The 21,570-nt window shown below is 34.6% G+C and overlaps 3 protein-coding genes across 3 annotated transcripts in view; 1 reads left to right on the forward strand and 2 right to left on the reverse strand.

Moving 5' to 3' along the window:
• Nucleotides 1-296: 296 nt before the first annotated feature.
• On the reverse strand, nt 297-8,695 carry LOC109098983 (B-cell receptor CD22-like). Its single transcript, XM_042739937.1, has 15 exons — nt 8,480-8,695; nt 7,812-7,856; nt 7,298-7,708; nt 6,054-6,377; nt 5,685-5,942; nt 5,271-5,537; nt 3,938-4,207; nt 3,403-3,663; nt 3,218-3,305; nt 2,955-3,063; nt 2,678-2,808; nt 2,549-2,606; nt 2,331-2,443; nt 2,134-2,188; nt 297-1,021 (listed from the first exon to the last, which is right to left on the reverse strand). Exons 2-15 carry the CDS (start codon nt 7,846-7,848, stop codon nt 761-763), a joined length of 2,643 nt encoding a protein of 880 aa, XP_042595871.1. The 5' UTR covers nt 7,849-7,856; nt 8,480-8,695; the 3' UTR covers nt 297-760.
• A 2,996-nt stretch (nt 8,696-11,691) lies between these two features.
• Nucleotides 11,692-12,927, forward strand: LOC122139882. The gene is made up of 3 exons (XM_042740080.1): nt 11,692-11,719; nt 12,069-12,401; nt 12,502-12,927. The coding sequence occupies exons 1-3, from the start codon at nt 11,692-11,694 to the stop codon at nt 12,801-12,803; spliced, it is 663 nt and encodes a 220-aa protein (XP_042596014.1). The 3' UTR covers nt 12,804-12,927.
• A 1,380-nt stretch (nt 12,928-14,307) lies between these two features.
• Nucleotides 14,308-21,570, reverse strand: part of LOC122134397 (B-cell receptor CD22-like) — an 11,093-nt gene continuing 3,830 nt past the window's right edge. The window contains 13 exon segments of the mRNA XM_042739935.1: nt 14,308-14,772; nt 14,774-14,949; nt 15,111-15,165; nt 15,299-15,399; nt 15,511-15,568; nt 15,641-15,771; nt 15,921-16,029; nt 16,177-16,264; nt 19,435-19,695; nt 19,989-20,258; nt 20,434-20,715; nt 20,817-21,080; nt 21,376-21,570. The exon segment at nt 21,376-21,570 is cut by the window's right edge and continues 72 nt beyond it. Coding sequence (XP_042595869.1) covers nt 14,718-14,772; nt 14,774-14,949; nt 15,111-15,165; nt 15,299-15,399; nt 15,511-15,568; nt 15,641-15,771; nt 15,921-16,029; nt 16,177-16,264; nt 19,435-19,695; nt 19,989-20,258; nt 20,434-20,715; nt 20,817-21,080; nt 21,376-21,570 — 2,045 coding nt within the window. The 3' untranslated portion in view covers nt 14,308-14,717.

Genomic DNA, 21,570 nt, shown 5'->3' on the forward strand with positions numbered 1-21,570 from the left:
ATTACATTTTGAATATAGATATTTTTCCTACATAAACGCATTGATTCACTACAGGGGTCCTTTGTTCACCCCCGTAGCCATGTTAGGCACTTTTTATTATGGATGGATGTTCTTTATTTAATTTCTTTTGGATGGATGAACTGTAACACCAGCTGACTGCCATTAAACAGCTTGGAAGATCAAAGTAAATTTTTAATATAACTCTGATTGGATTTGTTTGAAAGAAGGAAGTCATATACGCCTAGGACGGCTTGGAGTAAATAATGAGCTAATTTTCATTTTTTGGTGAACTATCCCTTTAATTCTTGAAATCACTGAGCCCAGGAGACTTTTTTGTTTTTAAATCAAAGTTTTATGCAACCAGTCAAATACTCTCAGCTTGGCAGTTCAGCAGTGGCAAATGCAAATGTTTAATGAAATCAATTGTTGCATTTCACACAATGTCGTGAAACTAAATTTTTCACACTACTTTTGGCAATTTTCCACGCATGAATTGAACACACAAATATATGGTACATTGATACATAATGAAAAATATTATTTTTAAAACATTATTAATTATATTTATCAATATTATATTAATGCAATAGCAACACACTGCAAAAATAAAAAGTGAAGGAGTAAAAGCCACACTTATAGAATCATAATTTATATAATATTTTTACTTTCAAATTACATTATATAGACTAATATTATAACTATAATTCTGATTAAGGATATAATACTTAGTTTTAATACTTAAATTGGAAACGCCTTGTGTTTATGTTTTAATGGCTGAATAAACAGTTCTGTCCTCGTCATCAGAGGTGCTTGAGCTTGAGCTTGAGCTTGAGCTTGAGCTTGAACTCTTCTGGTTATGTTTGGGTTCTTTAACAGCAGACTTGGCAGAACAAGACACAGTGGAGTAATTCACTTCATCTTCTTCACTGGTATCAGATTCCCAGTCCATATTTGTGAATGAAAGTTTTGGCACACACGCAGAAGAAACATTTTCATAATCTGGATTTTCTGATTGGGAATTCTAGGAAGAGGATAAAACAATAAAACAAATGTTCTCAATTTAGAGTTGTATAAAAAGTGCTCCATACAATTTCTGTTTCATCCTTATTGTGAACAACTTATTGTGAGAGTGTTTTTTTTTTTTTCTGTAGACATATGGTAACAGAATACAACTATTCTGAATAGTATATAATGGTGTAAACTATTTTTTGAGCAAGTACATCATAACTCATCCAAACCGTGTTTTTGTCTTACCCTGAATTACTACAGTGAGTCTATTCTATGTATTTTATATTAGGATGAATTTTGCAGCAAATTGCATACATACACATTTCACCTGTGCGTCTTGTCATATTTGTAAACAGAGAGAGGCATTTCTTTTTACTCTGGCACATACTGTATGGTGTGGGAGTAGCAAGCAGCTGGAAGATTGTTGTCACAATGAGAGAGAAATATTGACCATGGGCCGTGCAAGACGTGAAATCAACAGCTGTAAAATCAAAAGAACTCCAAACTGAGCAGAGTTTATAAGCAAAAAGGGAAAGCGTCAGAGTCCGTAATAAAACCTGAATCAACATGGGCTTTTTTTGGTGATGAGAACTTCCAAATTTGAAAGGATTTAAAACTGACCAAGATGGCTTATTTCATACTCAACAGGTAAGATGCTTCGTTTAACCCACAGATAATCGTGTAGCTCTCTAATAATAGCGTGTGTTTGTTATAATGTTAACTAGCCTACTGGAAAGAGTAATTTCATTATGGGTTCTTTGTTGTAGTGCTGTGCTGGATTTTATTTTCAACGATGGGCCATGTAAATTATACACACAATATGTCACCAAATTAACAATTAACATCTTCTTTTTAAACATCTTCAGCTGTATAAATAGTCAGCGCCATCTAAACTGGTTATCTCTTGAGCATGTGTTTTGATTTGCGTTTCATTCACAGAGTTTCAGATCGGACAGCTTGTGTGCATCATTCCATGTGTTTCTATGTGTGCATCATTGCCACAAACCACATTTTTCTAAGTCGAAGCAGGACCAAAACAATATTCTTCCGCTAGTTGCATGCAGTTTATTTTCCACAAACTACACAGTGTAACTTTCAATATTCTGACATATTGTGAAGTCTTACCATTGTCTGCTTATTTTTTGACACCATAGCATAGACTGCTGATCCTTCAGGTACTCTAAAATCAGTCATGCATTTAAAAGCATCATTAGTGCATTTGTCATATATTTAAATAAGCATTGAATTTATACTTTTTTCTGAATTCATAAAGTTCTAACTTATGTTTAACTTCTGATTTTAATATTCCTTATCTGTGTTACCTTTTTGCTGGCTCATTTTGCCCCTTCAAATCAAAAGTGACATAGTTTAGGGTAGATATAGCTGCGTCATTGTCCATATTTTCAGTTTTTTGTTGTTTTGGGGACTGTCTTCTCTGTAAAAAAAAAAAAAAAAAAAAAAAAAAAAAAAACTTACTAAGCATAAAAATGTCAGTTGTTTGTGATACTGATGTTTCAAAAACAGAACAACGTTCTCTCACCTGTTTCATTTGTGGCAGTTTAATAGCAGCATACACTGTGTGAATAGTAGATTTTGGCCTTAAGAGAAAAAAAGATGAATTAATTTCATTACAATTAGTGGATGTCTCCATCAGTTCTGCTGCTATTACCTTGGATTAGGGTCCTGTGCTTGAGTAGGATCTTGGGAATTGGGTGTCGGACGTGATTGATTAACTCTTCCATAACCTGAATCAGGAATTCCCGCCACTGACAGATTCTCCTGGGTATTATTACGTGATCCCTAAGTGTTTAAATATTCCAAACAAAACCGAATTGATCTCTTATTAAGCAAACAGATATATTTCATTGTTTAAAAAATGCATTTAAAGGTGATTCAATATTATACTGTAAGTAGCCCAGTTCTGAAACAAACATAATTAATATAACCAATAATAGTAAGTTTGTCACTGTAGAAGAGCGTGACAGGAATACAGGAAAAAAGCACAAAGGATTATCTGCTCCACTTTGCTGATCTGATCTTGCCTTGATGATAGTCCTGTTAAATAACAAGAGCAATAATTGGAATAACTGACAACTTTAAACTCAACACCTGATAGGGCTATACTAATATGCAGATGAACTATTAAATGAGACAAACTAATTTAGTGGTATTTTTAACTTAACATCTAGAAAAAGAAAGAGGAATCCACCTGGGTAACAGAAAGACGGCCACAACAATAAGAATCAACAGGAGAATGATGGGTAAGATGATCTGGTAGAACACCGTAAGGGAGTTATCTAAATTAAGAGAGGTTTGGAGAGAGATCAATAATATTTTATTACAATTTGAATAATTTGGTAAATACATATTTATGATGTGTTATTTCATACTCACTGCCAGTAAATAACATGATGTTTTCGGATCGTGATTCTCCGATAGCATTGGCTGCTGTACAGTAATACATTCCTGGGTTCTGAGGCTGAACAGTGAAGTTCTGATGTTCTGACAGTGCGGTCTTGTTGTCCTCCTCTCTGTACCAATTGTAGACTGTGGCAGGAGGATAAGCATCTGCACTGCAGGTCATATAGACTGGAAACTCCCAATTCCACTGAGTTAAAGTTGTCATGTTATGGACAATTTTTATGTTTGGAACATCTTTAGAAAACAGGCAAAAGGACATGAATATATTCATAATATTTGGTAGATGGAAAGCATTGACTATTTGATTTATTGTTATACAACAACAAATTTGGACAGTGTGATATTAACCCAGCTATCATGACAAAGGCATTCATTAGACTACTTAAACTAATTATACAACATTGGACAATCATATCTGTCAGAAAAGTCAAATTCCAAAAATTAAGAAGCATTTGTTTTTCACTAAAAGCTAAGGTGTGTCAAATAACTAGTAGAAATAAGTACTCACGTTTCACCTTGATCTCTACACAAGGGGATTCTGTTTTTCCAATGGAATTTTTAGCAATACAGGCATACTGACCAGAGTCAGAGATTTCTAGAGAATGAAAGTGTAGTCTCTGTTCATGTTTCCGTTCATTTGTCTTTAACTGTCCATTGAAGCATTTCTTCCACTCATATGAGGATGGAGCAGGATTGGCGCGAGCCTCACATGTAAGGGTCAGCTCATTCCCAAATGTTTGCTCTCCTTTAGCATTTGCAGTCACATTTTTGGGTGCATCTATATACACATGATATATAAGAATATGAAACCCAAATTATTTAGGTGAAGTAATGCTCAAAATCCTATTAGCTCTTGTTTAGTTATTTGTTTTCCCTCTTGACTTTCTGCTTTGCACTTCAAAGACAAAAAAGTGTTTAAGCATAAAAAAGTGTAATACTGCTTTAAACTGTTGTAGTTTTCCCCCCCAAAAAATGCAAAACGTTTTCTGTTTTATTTAATTGCAATTTTGTTTTTGTTTTTCTGAGCAAAAAATAAATATCATACATTTTCCACTAATTTACAGAAGACACCCAGTAAAATGTCATTCAGTGTAACAATCTTGTCAGGCATACTTACAAGAAAAATCTATTTATGACATATTAAAAGACTAATTACTTTCACCCCAAATACTAATGATTTGTAATTTTACATTTTTAACATTTGTCACTATCCTAGGTTTTGCCCATTTGTCAGTAAGAATTTTTTACTAATTTAAAACACAATAAAATTTAGTATGCTCCATTATACTTTTAGATATTTTAATATGTACACGTCAGAATAAGTATGTTGTTTGAATTTTTGCATTAATATTGTGTTAAGCTGAATGACAATGTAACATTATTTCAACCAAATTTTGACATTTTATTCTCCAAAAACTTATTTGAAACCTTAAAAGTAGACATTTTACTTACATTTAATGTGCTTTCTATGGACACAAAATCACTTTTGTACATTTCTTTTGAAGCGGACATCTTAACGTTTTTGACCAATAATATAATAAAATATTCATTTTTTTTTTTTTAAATATGTAGGCTAATTGTAACTAATTTATGTGAAGAGATTTATCATCTAACATGCTTTTGATAATTAGCATTTAAATTACTTGATTTTGCATAAATTTTTGCATGTAAATGATATGGAGTAATGCTAACTATAATAAATTTATTAGCTGACTGTTAAAAGAGTTTGATTTCATATTTAGCAGATAATTCATTATAAACAATAACAAAAGCACTTTATTAGTTTGTTGGAGGTGCAGATATATAAAGACTTGCTACAAATAATATACAGAAATACTTACACTTTACAGATACTTCGAGGATATTTGATGTTGCTGTTTTAATCCCGTTGTCAGCCCGGCAACGGTAAGATCCTCTGTCCTCTTCAGTAACTTTACTGATGATGAATGTCTGGCTGGTTTCATGCTGGGCTTGGAAATCTTTGTACCACATAAACTGATAGACAGCTGGGTTACATCTCTGGACTGAACACTTTAGTGTCAGTTTGTCTCCCTCTTTGAGATCATTAATGTTGACAGGGGGTTGCACTGTGACACCTTTTGGACCATCTGAAAAATGCAGTGCACAGGCACAAGAAATGCAAATTTATTACATTTTAAATTAAAATTTAATTATTTTAACAGATGAAGTACTGAAGTTCAAAATCTGTATGACATTCCTCAAAGGTATCTGTTTACCTAAAACATTATACTCACACTTCACATCAATTTTAATGATATTTGATTTCTTTGCACCATGCTTGTTTTTAGCTTCGCAGTAATATTCTCCACTGTCTTCTGGTTTCACATTAGTTAGTTTCGAGTCAGACATTTGCTGAGACTTTTCCATTTTCTCTTTTTTGAACCATGAGAAGCTGACATCAGGGCGACCTCTGCTGGTGCAGGAGAGAGTGACAGAATCTCCCTCCTTTACATCCTCAGAGCTCACTGTTGCTTTTGTCTCTTGAGGTGCATCTAGAGAAGAAAAGAGATGAAGTGGGCAGCTGGAGTGAATAATGCTCAGTCAGTGACTGTGTACACTAAATATACAGTATTTGTTCATAAACACATGCTATACACACTCACGTTCCACAAACAGTGCGATATTCCTGATCTGGCAGCTGTCCTCACTCTTCGCTGGACGACAAGACAGAATCCTGTTGTCATCCTTCCATGTCACTTTGAGCTTCAATTTGGTGATCTTTCTGCCTTCTTTTCCCTCTTCAGTCTCTATAATCATATCAGTCGACAAGGAGGACGTCCATTCTTGCTTTTGTCCTGATGTGTGGTCGAGCCACTCAGGATGAAAATCACAGGAACCAAATGTGGAACAGCGAACAGTGAATTCTTCTGACTCAATGAGTGGATTCTTCAGCTCTGATGTTTCAATGTGCACCTTACAAGGATTGTCTGAAAAGAATATGGAGCGAGAACAGGTGATCCAGAACCTTTACATTTTCTCCAACAAAGAAATATATTAAAATCTTGCAATTTCAAGCTCTGAGAAAAGAAGTCAGAATTGTGAGATATAAACTCACAGTTCTGAGAAGAAAAGCACAATTTCTGATGAATAAACGTGTAAATGTTGTAACTGTGAGATAAGGCCAGAATTGTGAGTTAAAAGCCACAATTGTTTATTTCCTGTTATTCTGTGACAAAATTTGACTTTTTCCCCACTATTGCAGGTTTACATCACATAATTCAGACTTTTCTTCTCAGAATTGCAAGTTTGTATCTTGTAATTCTGAGTGTATATCTTGCAACTCAGAATTGTAAGAAGAAAAGACAGATTTGTGAAATATAAACTCAGAAATAAAGAAAAATTCTGATTGTGAGATAAAAAAACTGCATTATCAAATTATCAAAACTGTAATAAAAAAATGACGTAGTTCAGTTAAAAAAAAATATATATATATATATATATATATATATATATATATCTATATATATATATATATATATATATATATATATATATATATATAATATATATATATATATATATATATATATAAAATTCTTAGTAAAGGACTTTTGCATAATATTCTTCTGAATATTCTCACAGATGATCACTCTGTCGTAGTTTTATTTTTGTGATTAAAAGACATGTTTATTCATATTTGGAGAATAATAAAGGCTAAAAGCCAATAAAATAAATAATTAAATACTAACAGCAGCATGAACTTTCTGAAAAACATCTATTTCATGTTCCACAGATGAAAGAAATACAGATAGACATGAGGGTAAATTAATGATGACAGATTTTTTTTATAAGAAAACAGCCTTTATCACAGCATTAAATGAATCCCATTCAATATTTTTTTGCTCACCTTTAACTTTGAGAGACAGAGCTTTGCTTATGAACCTTTTGTCTGATCCAATAAATCTAAATGTGTAGTTTCCACTGTCTGTCTTTTGCAGATCTGTGATTCTTAAATCACATTTTATCCAGTCTTCTTGGTTTGCTTGTGATGTTGCATCAGTGATGTTTTCCACTCTGCCGGAGTAATCCAGAGACTGGGGACGTTTGTCTGTGTTACTGTATACAATAGTCCCGTTAAACATTTTTGATGCTTTATTAAATTTTGGATCTTTAAACCACAACAGAGTATATGTTTCCTCCTCTGTTTTTTTGTAAAAACAGGGAATGGTTACACATGATCCTTCATCAATTTGTTCTGTTTTCTCAGGCACATGTATTAGCTCTTTATTTGAGCTGGTGCAGGAGCCCATAAGAAGAACTGCAGGAAAAACAACATCAGTCACACTTTCAGTGTATATCAATTAATTAGGACAATAATTTACAAAAAGCAGCATTCAGTATATAATATAGACAATACACACCAAGCAGAAGCAGAGGAATCCCTTTAGGAAGCATCATTCTGTCTGCTGCAAATGAAATAAATACAGTTATATTATTCTGCTGAGCTCCGGTTTCTTCAGAACAAGCCCTAACAGCACTTTTGGTCTTTGTCGTTGTATGTGGGTGAAAATGTGTATTTTTGTAGTCACAGATGTTGAGTTAGTCTGTTTCTCCTTCCTTTTTTTTATTTATTTTTTTGTTCATCCTTGCATGCAGAAAGTGTCATTTTGGCTACATGCAATTTGGTAATTACTTCTAATTGTTTTTCTGTGTTTTGTGTTTGTGTTATAATTATTATTTATTTTGTCACCATGTTTTATTCAATCTGCATTTACAGTAGCAATCAAATCAGGCCTACTGCCCCATGATGCTAACTCATTTATTGCTGCAGTAAATAACTACATTTTTTTCCTTAAACAGGTACAGTCCTTTAGTAAATTAGAACTTGTTGATGACACCATAAATGTTTCTCAAACAACATTTTCACGCTATAATGAAATAATCACATGCCAAAAATGTTTTGTTTGAAGAAGCACAGTGCTTGTCATGCATGAGCTTTACATTTTAACTGATTATGTTGGTAATCTGACAACAACCAAATGTATTTTTACAACAGTAATAAAAAGAAAGAAAGATAAAAATCTTTTACCTTGAAATCCGTTGTTCTCAATGGGCGTCTTAAAAACGTTCAAACTGAGAAACAAAAGGAGAACTTCACCCAAGTGTATTTCTAACTTATATTTGGATAGTTAAACTTACAGACATTAAAGAAATATGTAAAAATCACACATTCCTTGTAGAGATAAAGAGATATGTTAATACTGTCATCTAAGTGTGAAGCTCACTTCCTGTGGCAGTGGTTAGTTCAGAAAATAAAACCCCCTATAATGGAGGTGTCTAACATGCTGCTATAAGCAGACTAATGGTGCAGCAGGAAAAAGTAATGACAACATGAGAGATGTTCAGGATGTGTTTATGACCATGCATAAGAGGATATACTGTAATCTAACAATTTACTGAATGACCAAATCAGACTGAACGTAGGCCTACATATTATTTCTAAGATGATTTCTACTTTTAAGGAAATGGAAAGAACGCTGTAGTTCTAAAATAATTAATTAATGGTCAGACACCAATAAATAGTCCAGCATCAAAGAAATCTAAAGGTGATCGCTCAATAAAAAGCTTCAAGAGTTCATCGTCATAGCACAGAACAAGAGAGACATTAAAAAAAATGATCGAAACATATTTAAACACCAGTGAAGAGATGAAATCATCGCACCTTTTCGTGCAGAAATTGTGAATTTACAGAATTGCAAAGATGAATTAATTGCCAACGTTGCAGAACAGGCAAGTGCTAAAACTTATTTGCAAAGCAGAATAGTTGAAGAAAAATGCTACACTCAGAGGTGGTGTCTACAACGATACAGAGTTCAAGAAACAGAAACTAAAAATCTTAAGATCAAAGTGAAGGAAACCTGCTAAGGAGTGGTGTCTGAACTGGTAAAAAAAATAAAAATGATTGAGGTGGAGGATGTAGCTCACAGATTAGGCAAGCCAGTGTCCTGACCAGTGAGAGCCATTATCATTTTATTTGTGTTGGGTAAAAGTGTAAAAACAAAGATTTCCTCAAAGAACACAAACAACACTTTGGAGAAGATCTGACAGTTGGTTCTGAATATCTTCTTGGAGAGATACCACCCAGAATGAACAGTGATTCTATTCTAGTGATCTTATACATCCATATTGACTGCTGTTGTTATTTACCATAAAGTCATTAGCCTTAAAGTTAAATTATCTGGGGATATGGAAGCTAAATAATTCTGTTAAATTTTTGTTATGAAATCCATTATAGAATGTTTGGTAGCATTTTACAGTCCTTTTCCCCATGTACATATTATGTACTTATTATAGTAATTACAATAACTAGTACCAACCCTGAACCTAACTCTAAACCTAACCATGTAGTTTCTTAGGTAAGTACAGTACATGTAAGTACACATGCTGTAAAATAAAGTGCAACTGAAAGATCCATATCTTTGCAATTAGGATTTCAGGGCCCGTATTCACAAAACATTTTATCTTACCACTAAGAGTTCTCCTGAATAACAGTAAAGGGTTTTAGCTAAGAGTTTTCTCTTAAAACCTATTCACAAAGCTGCTGAGACAAACTTTTACTAAGGAACAGAGAGAAGTCTTAAGCTAAGAGTAAGGGCGGAGTTGACATCGTTGCTATGGGTGATGTCAACATGCTTACTAACTATGCACACAGTGATTGGCTGATAGTCTCTGTCAGAGATTTATTCATAGAAATATTGTAGAGCACTATATTTCCATATATAAAGGTTTAAAAAATAAAAATGTTGCCACATTAAAAAAAAAAAAGATTTTAAAATGCAGGCTAAGTGTCACTAATTAAACAAATATATGTTCAGTTAATTGTCAGTCTCTTACATGTATGTTTCTCATAAACAATTAGTGAATATGCATATGAACAGCCTTTTAATTAACAGAGTAGAATAATCATGGCTGATAGTAATACATGCAAGCGTAAAAAAAAGAAAGAAAAAAAAAGAAAAGAAAAGAAACTGGACGCAAGAACAGCTGTTACTTCTTACCCAACTGGTTAATGAAAACAATTTTGGGTCCAAAACCAAAAGCTACGTATTTTTTTTTTTTTTTTTTGCTGTGATACCATTTAAAATGAACATTAGTTCAAAAATGTACAGTTTTCACCTCTGGTATTAGAACAGTGATGAAGAATTTAAGTTACGTATTGACTTTTATGCGGATGTCTTTTTGGCGGGAGCTGTTGCCATGGTGAATCACAATTTCGGAGCTACAGAGTCAGATTCAACCTACTCGGAGTTACTGAACTAACTCAGTTCAGCTGTTCTGAAACCGAAAACTCTGAGTTTGCCCATCTCGTGGTAAGTAAACTCAGAGTTCAAGTTTTTACTCAGAGTTGGTTGAACCTCCTTATTGAAACGGGCCCCTGAAGGCTTAAAATCACACTAATTTATTTTTTTCTATTTTGGTCCAGAAATCTTATATTGTCACATTACGCTGTTCAGGAAGAACACGGGAGGCATGAAGAAATGTTAAGCAGACTTTAATCAAGGAAACACAGGGAATCATCATAACAGGACAACTTCAGTCCTGTTTCATTAAAAATCAACAGATGGCCTTTGAGTCACTGAGTGTCTCTGATGTATATATTAAAATATATATTGAAAAATTACAAAATCCATATTAAAAAAAAAAAAAAAAAAAAAAAAAAAAAAAAAAATAATAATAATAATAATAAAACGAACTGAATTATAACCTAAACCCATGAAAAACATTTCATTAATATGAATAAATATATAATAAAAAAAAATTAAAAAAAATAAAAATTTGATATATACTCATTGGTCTTCACCACATCACACAAATTTAACTGTGTTAAGTAAAAAAAAAAAATGGAAAAATGACAGTCATATCCCAGTAGAAACATAAAACATATTTTAATGTGTTCAATGGGAGTGTGTGTACCATGTGTGTGTGCGTGTGTGTGTGTATATGTGAGATTTTTTCTGCATTGGGGATATTCTATACTCTGGGCCATTTGTTTGGGTATAAATCTTTACTGGTTTGCATCAGATTTTATATATATTCTATTTGAATATAGATGTTGTTACAATAAATGTTTACAGCAGTCACATAAGCTGAATCTACTACTGACACTTATGAAGTTTAGTGAATTATAGTGTGCTATACTAACTAAAATGCTAAAATTTCCAGCCTAAATAAACATGTAATGACGCCAACATTTGTCCCACAGGTGTTCTGCTCTATGATGCTTTTGGATGGGAAGTGAGAATGCCGCAAGACATTCATGGCCTCAAAGGTTCCTGTCTGGTCATTCCATGTTCTTTCAGCTTCTCATCAAACCCACCCAAAAACCCACATAGAGTTGTGTTGTATCAGTGGTTGTCTAGAGGTTATCCTTTAGTTTACGATCCTTTGCATGCAGACAATGTCATTGAGAAGTTCAGAGGAAAAACTGATTTAGAAGCTCAAGTAGGGATTGCAGTCTGCTGATCAAAAACCTGGAACCATCCCACCATGGAGAAAGATTATATGCATGGATTGACCCTGAAAACATTGGGTCTCGCACCTACACATTTTATGATGTCACTTCTACAATCCTTGTCAAAGGTATGTTAATACTTTTTTCTTTCTTTAATTTGTGATAGTTGTGAGAGTGTGTTGCTTAAGTGTGACATTTCTGCTATTTGTAGCAAGTCCAATTCAGCACAGCATCAAAAATTTTGGAGGTGAAAGGACAGGTGACGCCATCACAGTAGAATGTTCAACTTTCCATACGTGTCCATACAGCAAACCAGCCATCACTCTGAACGGTATAGAAGGATCTGATCAAATAGACAATGAGCATATTAAAGACGGCCTGTGGAAAATCACTCTGACACGCACAGGTGTGGTAAAGACAGTACATTCGACTATTGAGTGTTCTGTAACACATTATGGTGGAATAACTGTAACAGCTACAAAAGATAAAAGTGCCAAATGTGAGTAAACACAAACATGAACAGCTTTGTGTGATATTAACTGTAAGTTCAGTTAAAATGTCAAAGCTGGACCTATTACAAGATTTCAGTTCAATTCCAGGTGTTCATCATAACATATCGATTGAACCTGAACTGGCAGATGTCACCGAGGGCATCGCAAGGAACTTCACTTGTACCATCTACCATTCCTGCCAGAATGAGAATCCAAACATCACATGGAACTATGAGAACATGCAGGTCACAGAGTGGAACAAAACTCTTTCTGGTTTAGATCAGATCATCTATTCTAGCATAACCTTTCTGGGTGCAAAAGAAGACCATGGGAAGAAACTGATGTGTAGTGCAAAATTTTCTGGAAGAGAGATTATGGCATTTGTTGTCTTAAATGTCCAAAGTGAGTAATTTATTAGCATTTTGTCCCACCCATATATCATCATTCATATGGTTATATATACTGATTCTCCTGCGCTACAAGTCTTGTGAGTCCAATCCAGAAAAGAAGCATGTGCTTTGTTTTTTATTATTTTATTTTTTTCCTGTAGCTCATACTTACACCATTGCCTTGTCTTTCAGATCAGTTATGACGTCAGTTTTAATATCAGTTGTGTGCTAAAATAATGATAATTTTTTACCCCCATTCCATCATTAGGCAGACCCAGTGCTCATTGGACTCAAGATTATTGTTCTTTACATCCTAACACCGTCACTTGTGTTCTTTCTGGCTTGTATCCATCTTGTAGTCATCATATACAAGAAGAGACAAAGGTAACTGTTTGTTTATGTTTCTTTAAGCCAGGTATTCCAAAGTTGAACTTCATTGTTTAGAAACTAAAATACTGCTGATTTTGATACAGTTGTTGTAAATGAAATGAGAAGATGATATTCAAAGACTTGTCTCTTTCTGACTATTTCCATTGTTATAACTTATCCATTTATAACTTCACACTTCAACAGAAGCTAATTAGATATTCTGAGAAAAAAGTAGATGATGTCTAATACAAGTTGCCATACCACTTACCATATTTGGCTGTGTAGATGTTCATTGGATGATATGAAGTAAGCAATGCTTATCTAATTACAATATAATTTCCATGCATTTGCTGTCTTTGATGCTTGATTATATGATCTTAAATCATCTGTAACATCATTTAAAAGTTATTTAAAAGATGCTGGAGCTGTCATCAATTAAAATGAAATGAAACAAAAGTTTACAGGCATTATTAAAACTTACAGGATCAGCTTCTTTTTCTTACACATAACATCTGTTCCCAGGTCAAAAGATTCAAGTACAGAGTCGGGGAAAAAAGCCTTTCTCCAAACCTCGAATGCCATCACCAAAGAGGTACAGCAACTTTGAACCACATGTAAGTCTCTAATAAGTGGATGTTCAGTCTTTTATATTTTTCAAAAGTAACAAAATATACTTGGTATTTAAATGAAATTAAATAAATAAATTAAAAAAATATGTATTTTCCCCAATGCACCTCAGTGATCCAAACTCCCACTCAGTGAGTATTTTGTTTATTTCTGCAATTACTGTGTTACACTCTGGAAATAGATTCTTTGACAAATTCTTACTAAAATTACTGATCTCTGGCTTTTTACTTTCTTGACATATTCCATAAGGATTATGATTATGAAGCTGATTACATCAACATGGATGAAGGCAACATAATTTTCGATTAGTAATATGCATTGCAATGGGCGTCATTTTAACAACTTTAAAAGCAATTTTATCAATATTTATTTTAATTTATTTTTTTGCACACTCAGATTCCAGATTTTCAAATAGTTGTATCTTGGCCAAATATTGTCCTAAAGCTTATTTTTTCAACTTTCAGATGATGTATAAATCTCAACTTCAAAAAAAAAAAAAACACTTATGCCTGGTTTTGTGGTCCAGGGTCACATATGTAAAATATGCTGATTGTTAAAAATTTCTCTACTACTTTTGTATATGACTAATAAATATGATTCAGTTATTTTATTGCCCAATTAAAGTTTCATCTTAAATTATCTTATTTGTGAACAATTATTTGCTTCTCATATTATAACAGACTTGTGGCATAACTAATTCTTGAAATCACTGAGCCCAGGAGACTTTTTTGTTTTTAAATCACAGTTTTATGCAACCAGTCAAATACTCTCAGCTTGACTGTTCAGCAGTGGCAAATACAAAATGTTAAATGAAATTACAAAGCTATATTGTTGCATTTCACACAATGTAGTGAAATATATTTCACAGCATTTATAACTATAATACAGATAAAGGATATAATACTTAGTTTTAATACTTAAATTGGAAACTCCTTGTGTTTATGTTTTAATAGCTGAATATTCAGTTCCGTCCTCGTCATCAGAGCTTGAACTTTAAGGCGGCCCTCTGCTTATGTCTGGGTTCTTTAACAGCAGATTTGGCAGAACAAGACACAGTGGAGTAATTCACTTCATCTTCTTCACTGGTATCAGATTCCCAGTCCATATTTGTGAGTTTTGGCACACACGGAGAAGAAACATTTTCATAATCTGGATTTTCTGATTGGAAATTCTAGGAAGAGGATAAAATAATAAAACAAATGTTTTCTGAGTTGTAGCAGGACCAAAACAATATTCTTCCGCGAGTTGCATCCAGTTATATTTTTCAACTGCTAGAGGGCCACAAACTACACAGTGTAACTTTTAATATTCTGACATATTGTGAAGTCTTACCATTGTCTGCTTATTTTTTGACACCATAGCATAGACTGCTGATCCTTCAGGTACTCTAAAATCAGTCATACATTTAAAAGCATCATTAGTGCATTTGTCATATATTTAAATAAGCATTGAATTTATTGATTTCATAAAGTTCTAACTTATGTTTAACTTCTGATTTTAATATTCCTTATCTATTTTACCTTTTTTCTGGCTCATTTTTCCCCTTGAAATCAAGAGTGACATAGTTTAGGGTGTCATTGTCTATATTTCTAGTTGTTTGTTGTTTTGGGGACTGTCTTCTCTGTAAAAAAAAAAAAAAAAAAAAGAAAGAAAAAAAAGACAACTTGCTTAGCATAAAAATGTCAGTTGTCTGTGATACTGACATTTCAAGAAAAGAACAACATTCTCTCACCTGTTTCATTTGTGGCAGTTTAATAGCAGCATACACTGTGTGGATATTAGATTTCGGACTTAAGAGAAAAAAAGAATGAATTAATTTAATTACAATTAGTGGATGTCTCCATCAGTTCTGCTGCTATTACCTTGGATTAGGGTCCTGTGTTCGAGTAGGATCTTGGGAATTGGGTGTCGGACGTGAATGATTAACTCTTCCATAACCTGAATCAGGAATTCCCGCCACTGACAGATTCTCCTGGGTATTATTACGTGATCCCTAAGTTTAAAAATACCAAAAAAAAAAAAATAAATCACCTAATAATAAAACAGAAAAAATACATCATTTAAAAAAAAAATGCATATTAAGATGATTTCAATATTATACTGTAAGTAGCCCAGTTCTGAAACAAACAGAAGTAAAATAACCAATAATAGTAAGTTTGTCACTGTAGAAGAGCGTGACAGGAATACAGGAAAAAAGCACAAAGGATTATCTGCTCCACTTTGCTGATCTGATCTTGCCTTGATGATAGTCCTGTAAAATAACAAGAGCAATAATTGGAATAACTGACAACCTCAAAATCAACACCTGATAGGATTACTAATATGCAGATAAATGATACAAGCTTATTTAATAATATTCTTAACTTAAATAACATCTATAAAAGAAAGAGGAATTCACCTGCGTATCAGAAAGATGGCCACAACAATAAGAATCAACAGGAGAATGATGGGTAAGATGATCTGGTAGAACACCGTAAGAGAGTTATCTAAATTAAGAGAGGTTTGGAGAGAGAACAACACATTGTTTTTAAAACAACCCTGCATGACTTAATCTAACCCAAATTTATGAATTAACCCCATTAAACCCACTTAAAGAACTACAAAATGCTAAAGAATCTGGCTTTAATCATGCATTTACAATGTGCAGTTTAACCCTTTTTTTAAATAAAAAAAAGGGCAGTATGAAATATAGGCAGCTAGTGGTTAATATATTACACTCTAAATTAAAAATATTACAAAAAGGTGTTTCTTCTTCCCCCTCCTCCTAAGACTTGATGCTTTTGCCGGTTGCCAGATGAGGATGTACAACAGTAACAAGCCCTGCACTGTAATTTGATGAGTTGATTTATCAGTGTTTTAACATGTCTCTCATCATACAGTACAGCTTTTTAGATGGATGACGAGGCATATTAGGTCGGGTAGAATCTCTGACCCAGTTTTAGTCAGTCTTAGTCAGCTCAACCTTACTAAGACTGAACTGCTGGTGGTTCCAGCTAACCCATCGTTTCATCACAACTTCTCTATACAGCTGGGTTCGTCAACCATAACTCCTTCCAGGACAGCCAGAAACCTAGGAGTTGTGATGGATGATCAGTTAAGCTTCACAGACCATATTGCTACAACGACCCGGTCCTGCAGATTTGCCTTATACAACATTAGGAAGATTAGACCCTTCCTGTCAGAGCAATCCACCCAACTTCTTGTCCAAGCTCTTGTTCTCTCCAGACTGGACTATTGCAATGCTCTCCTGGCGGGCCTTCCTGCATGTACTATCAAGCCTCTACAACTGATCCAGAATGCAGCAGCGAGGGTTGTCTTCAATGACCCAAAAACAGCTCATGTTACTCCTCTCCTCATCAGGTTACACTGGCTACCAGTAGCCGCTCGCATCAAATTCAAGGTACTGATGCTTGCCTACAAAACGACCACTGGCACGGCGCCAACTTACCTAAACTCACTAGTTCAAACTTATGCCCCCTCCAGAAGTTTGCGCTCTGCAAGTGAACGACGCCTTGTGGTGCCATCCCAAAGAGGTTCAAAATCACTCTCACTGACTTTTTCCCTGGACTGCTCCCAGCTGGTGGAATGACCTCCCGATCTCAATTCGAACAGCTGAGCCGTTTACTCATTTTCAAAAAACATCTAAAGACTCATCTTTTTCGCCTGCACTTAACCAACTAATACTAGCACTTACCTTTTTCTTTTTCTTGTCTATAATATTAAAAAAAAAAAAAAAAAAAAAAAAAAAAAACCCTGGCTACGTGTTCTGTACTAGACTAACTGAGACTTGTCATAGCACTTGTATACAGTTGTTGTTCTCTCGTTGATCTGATTGTTTCTACTGTTCTCATTTGTAAGTCGCTTTGGATAAAAGCATCTGCTAAATGATTAAATGTAAATGTAATGTAAATGTTTTTGACTTCCATAGCCAACATATGCTTGCAACCCGGAGTGTTTAATTTGCAGGGGGGCGGAATCGCACATTTCAAAGTAGAATAACTGGCTGTAGCATTGTTTTTAGAGAAACAAGTATGTGAACTTAGCATGTTTCTTAAATATCTTTAAACATAATGTTATTTTTATGCTTTCATAAAGGTTTCATTAAGGTTTCACAGAATGATATGCAGAAAATAATCCCACGCCCTAAAAGATATCATTAAAGGTGTCATATGATGCTTTTTTTAAAGATCATTATCTTGTGTATTTGGTGTAACAGAACATGTTGACATGCTTTAATGTTCAAAAAACACACTATTTTTCAAATACTGTACATTAGTATTACAGTAAATACAGGCCACAACTTTTTTGGGGAAGTCATGGCCTAATGGTTAGCGAGATTGACTTAAGGTTGTGGTTGTGGGTTCGAGTCTCGGGCTGGCAATACCACGACTGAGGTGCCCTTGAGCAAGGCACTACACCCAACTGCTCCCCCGGTGCCGCAGCATAAATGGCTGCCCACTGCTCCGGGAGTGTGTTCACTGCTTTGGATGGGTTAAATGCAGAGCACAAATTCTGAGTATGGGTCACCATACTTGGCTGTAGGTCACATCACTTTCACTTTTTTTTATTGTAGTTCCTCTATGCCCCGCCTCTCTCAAACGAGTAGTTTTCTACAAAGTCCCGCCTTCCGACAAGCAAAGTCTGCTCTGATTGGCCAACTGACCCAGTGCATTGTGTTTGACTGAACACCGCAAGCACTCGTCGGAAATGTTACACCCCTTTTCCATAATCGCAAGCTTCATCTTTCAAAATAAATGTAAAGACAGTTAATAATGTCCTTAGTTTTACCATCAGTTCAAGCCCGAAAGAGGAACAGAGTTGCGTGACAGACACAGTGATGAAGCTTGTATGTGTTTGCAGTACACAAGCCACAAACGATTAAGACAGCTGACTCTGTAATGTGACCCGGTCTCTCTCTCTCTCACACACACATACACAAGTGTGTGCGCACACACACACACAATGCGCAAAACTCTGCATTTGAACAGTCAATAGCAAATACTTAAACTAATAAAAAACATACTTACAGTAGTTGATTCAGAAGCGCAGATTGTCATAGCAAAGTCTATATTACCTCATCTCCTGGGTTCACGAAACGGTCGTACATAAAATGCGTTGCTGTTCTGTTGTGAGTAATCTTAAAGATCCCTAAATGCATCTACTTTCAGAAGGCCAAATAAAGTGCTTTTGCTTTCGCCTAGATACACACAGCATCTCTCTGACATGGTTGCTTTAAGACTAACTGCAGTTACTGAAACCACGCCTTCTTTCTTTGCATGAACATTTGGCCGGCATTACGCAAATATTTCCACATAGTGATGTATACATGTAGGGACGTGTTTGAATGAGCCGTTTTAGGGGGACGTGGCAGAGTCTTTGATAAAGAATATCTCTTTGGTTTTGAGACTTTAGTCTTTGCAACTTTAGGGATCTTATCTATGCACAATCAGCTTGTAACACTCCAAAGAGAAAAGAAAACTTGAAAGCAAATCATATGACCCCCTTAAAATGTTTGGTAAATAAATTGCTTGGTCATCATGGTTACGACGAAGAGGAAGTTGTAGAAAGAGGGCCATATCTACAGTCTTGCGGAAGAAGAACTATGCAGATAATCTTTTAAAAATTTGTTATTTTTGATGGGTTATTTCATACTCACTGCCGGTAAATAACATGATGTTTTTGGATCGAGATTCTCCGATAGCATTGGCTGCTGTACAGTAATACATTCCTGGGTTCTGAGGCTGAACAGTGAAGTTCTGATGTTCTGACAGTGCGGTCTTGTTGTCCTCCTCTCTGTACCAATTGAAGACTGTGGCAGGAGGATAAGCATCTGCACTGCAGGTCAGATAGACTGGAAACTCCCAATTCCACTGAGTTAAAGTTGTCATGTTATGGACAATTTTTATATTTGGAGCGTCTAGTCAAACGGATGTGAATATTCATAACATTAGGGAGATGGAAAGCATTAATTATGAGATTTATTGTTATACTGTAATTGAAGGTCATGGCCGACAACAAATTTGAACTGTGTAATATTAACCAATCTATCTAATATTAACAAAGTCATTCATTAGACTTAAACTAATCAGAAACATATGACAATCTTAAATCTGTCAGAAAAGTCCAATTCCAAAAAATTAATAAATGAAGAAGCATTTTTGCTTCTAAAATCTGAAGTGTGTCAAATAACTAGTAGAAAAGAGTACTCACATTTCACCTTGATCTCTACACAAGGGGATTCTGTTTTTCCAATGGAATTACGAGCAATACAGGCATACTGACCAGAGTCAGAGATTTCCAGAGAAAGAAAGCGTAGTCTCTGTTCATGTTTCTGTTCAACATTATTTAACTGTCCATTGAAGCATTTCTTCCACTCATATGAGGATGGAGCAGGATTGGCGCGAGCCTCACATGTAAGGGTCAGCTCATTCCCAAATGTTTGTTCTCCTTTAATTTTTGCAGTCACATTTTTGGGTGCATCTATATACAAATGATATATAAGACGATGAAATGAAATTATTTAAATGAAGTAATGCTCAAACTCCTATTAATCAGTTTGGTCACTTTCAAGTAAAATTGAAGCTTTTTATGTCCCTCACATGTCCTTCTTTTCAAACATCTTTTTAAATGAATAAAAAATGTGATTATTACTTACGCAACACATTTAGCTCTTTTTTAACATCATATTTTCCCTCTTGATTTTCTGCTCTGCATGTGTACATTCCTGCATCTGACTCAGTGACATTCAAGTAGACAGTCAGCATGTCTGCAGATGCAGTGATGTTTCTTCGATTTTCCTGAATATATCTCAGACCACCGAGAGGTCCTGTCACTGTGAAGTGTGATTCAGGAAAGCTTTGAACCGTGCAGATAATGGAGATCACGTCAAACTCTCTCACTTCCCTCTTCATGGTCAAACTGAGATTAGATGGAGGGTCTGCAGAGTTTGAAAGAAAACGTGACAAAATGATTTGACTATTTGTGAAATATTTGACTTTGATTAGTTATGATATGGATTTTAGAGTAAAACAGACTTACAAAGCACATTAATTTCAGTGGTGTTTGATCCTGTGCCAATAGCGTTGGTAACATCACATGTGTACAGTCCTGCATGTTGAATGGTCACTTTCTCAATGTTTAACTGTCTAGTTTCCATTGATAATGGGACAGAAGACAGTCCAGGTGTGTGCTTCCATTTGTAAGTGTGTGGCTGAGGCTCAGCGTCAGCTGAGCATGTCAAAGTCAGTGGAGTGCCCACTTTTACAGAGGTTGTGCCCTCTATTTTGATGCTTCTTGGTGAATCTGTGAGAAACAAGAAAAGTGTAAATTTAGAAGAGTACTGTCACACCTAGTATAATATAACCAAATATTCTTGCAGATTTTGGTAGAAATATGTCATTGTAACTAATTTATGTGAAGGGACTTAGCTTCTAACATGCTTTTTGATACTTAAAATTTACATCATTTTGCAGAAAATTCCAAAATGAGCAATACTAAAACAAGAGATTCATCACAACTTCAAGGTAACACTTATGTTAGTTTATAGATTGATTTTATATTTAACAGAAGCATGTTAAATGAAAAGAGCAATACTTACACTTTACAGATACTGTAATTGTATTTGACTCCGCTGTTTTAATACCATTATTGACCTTGCAATGGTAAGATCCTGTATCATCTGCTGTCACTTTAATGATGGTTAATGTCTCGCTGGTTTGTTGTAGCACGTGGTAGTTTTTGTACCATGTAAACTGCTTGACTGGTGGGTTACTTTCCTTCACTAAACACTTAA

Source organism: Cyprinus carpio, chromosome B15, assembly GCF_018340385.1.
Source record: "Cyprinus carpio isolate SPL01 chromosome B15, ASM1834038v1, whole genome shotgun sequence".
In the NCBI taxonomy this organism is placed as follows: domain Eukaryota; kingdom Metazoa; phylum Chordata; class Actinopteri; order Cypriniformes; family Cyprinidae; genus Cyprinus; species Cyprinus carpio.

Coding starts and splice junctions, on each gene's coding strand:
- LOC109098983 (XM_042739937.1), bottom strand. CDS start 7,848: ATGATGCTTCCTAAAGGGATTCCTCTGCTTCTGCTTG. Junction 2,809..2,954: donor TGACAAACTTACTATTATTG/GTTATATTAATT, acceptor TTAAACACTTAG/GGATCACGTAATAATACCCA. Junction 2,444..2,548: donor AACTGCCACAAATGAAACAG/GTGAGAGAACGT, acceptor TTTTTTTTACAG/AGAAGACAGTCCCCAAAACA.
- LOC122139882 (XM_042740080.1), top strand. CDS start 11,692: ATGCCGCAAGACATTCATGGCCTCAAAG. Junction 11,720..12,068: donor AGACATTCATGGCCTCAAAG/GTTCCTGTCTGG, acceptor AATTTGTGATAG/TTGTGAGAGTGTGTTGCTTA. Junction 12,402..12,501: donor AAAAGATAAAAGTGCCAAAT/GTGAGTAAACAC, acceptor GTTCAATTCCAG/GTGTTCATCATAACATATCG.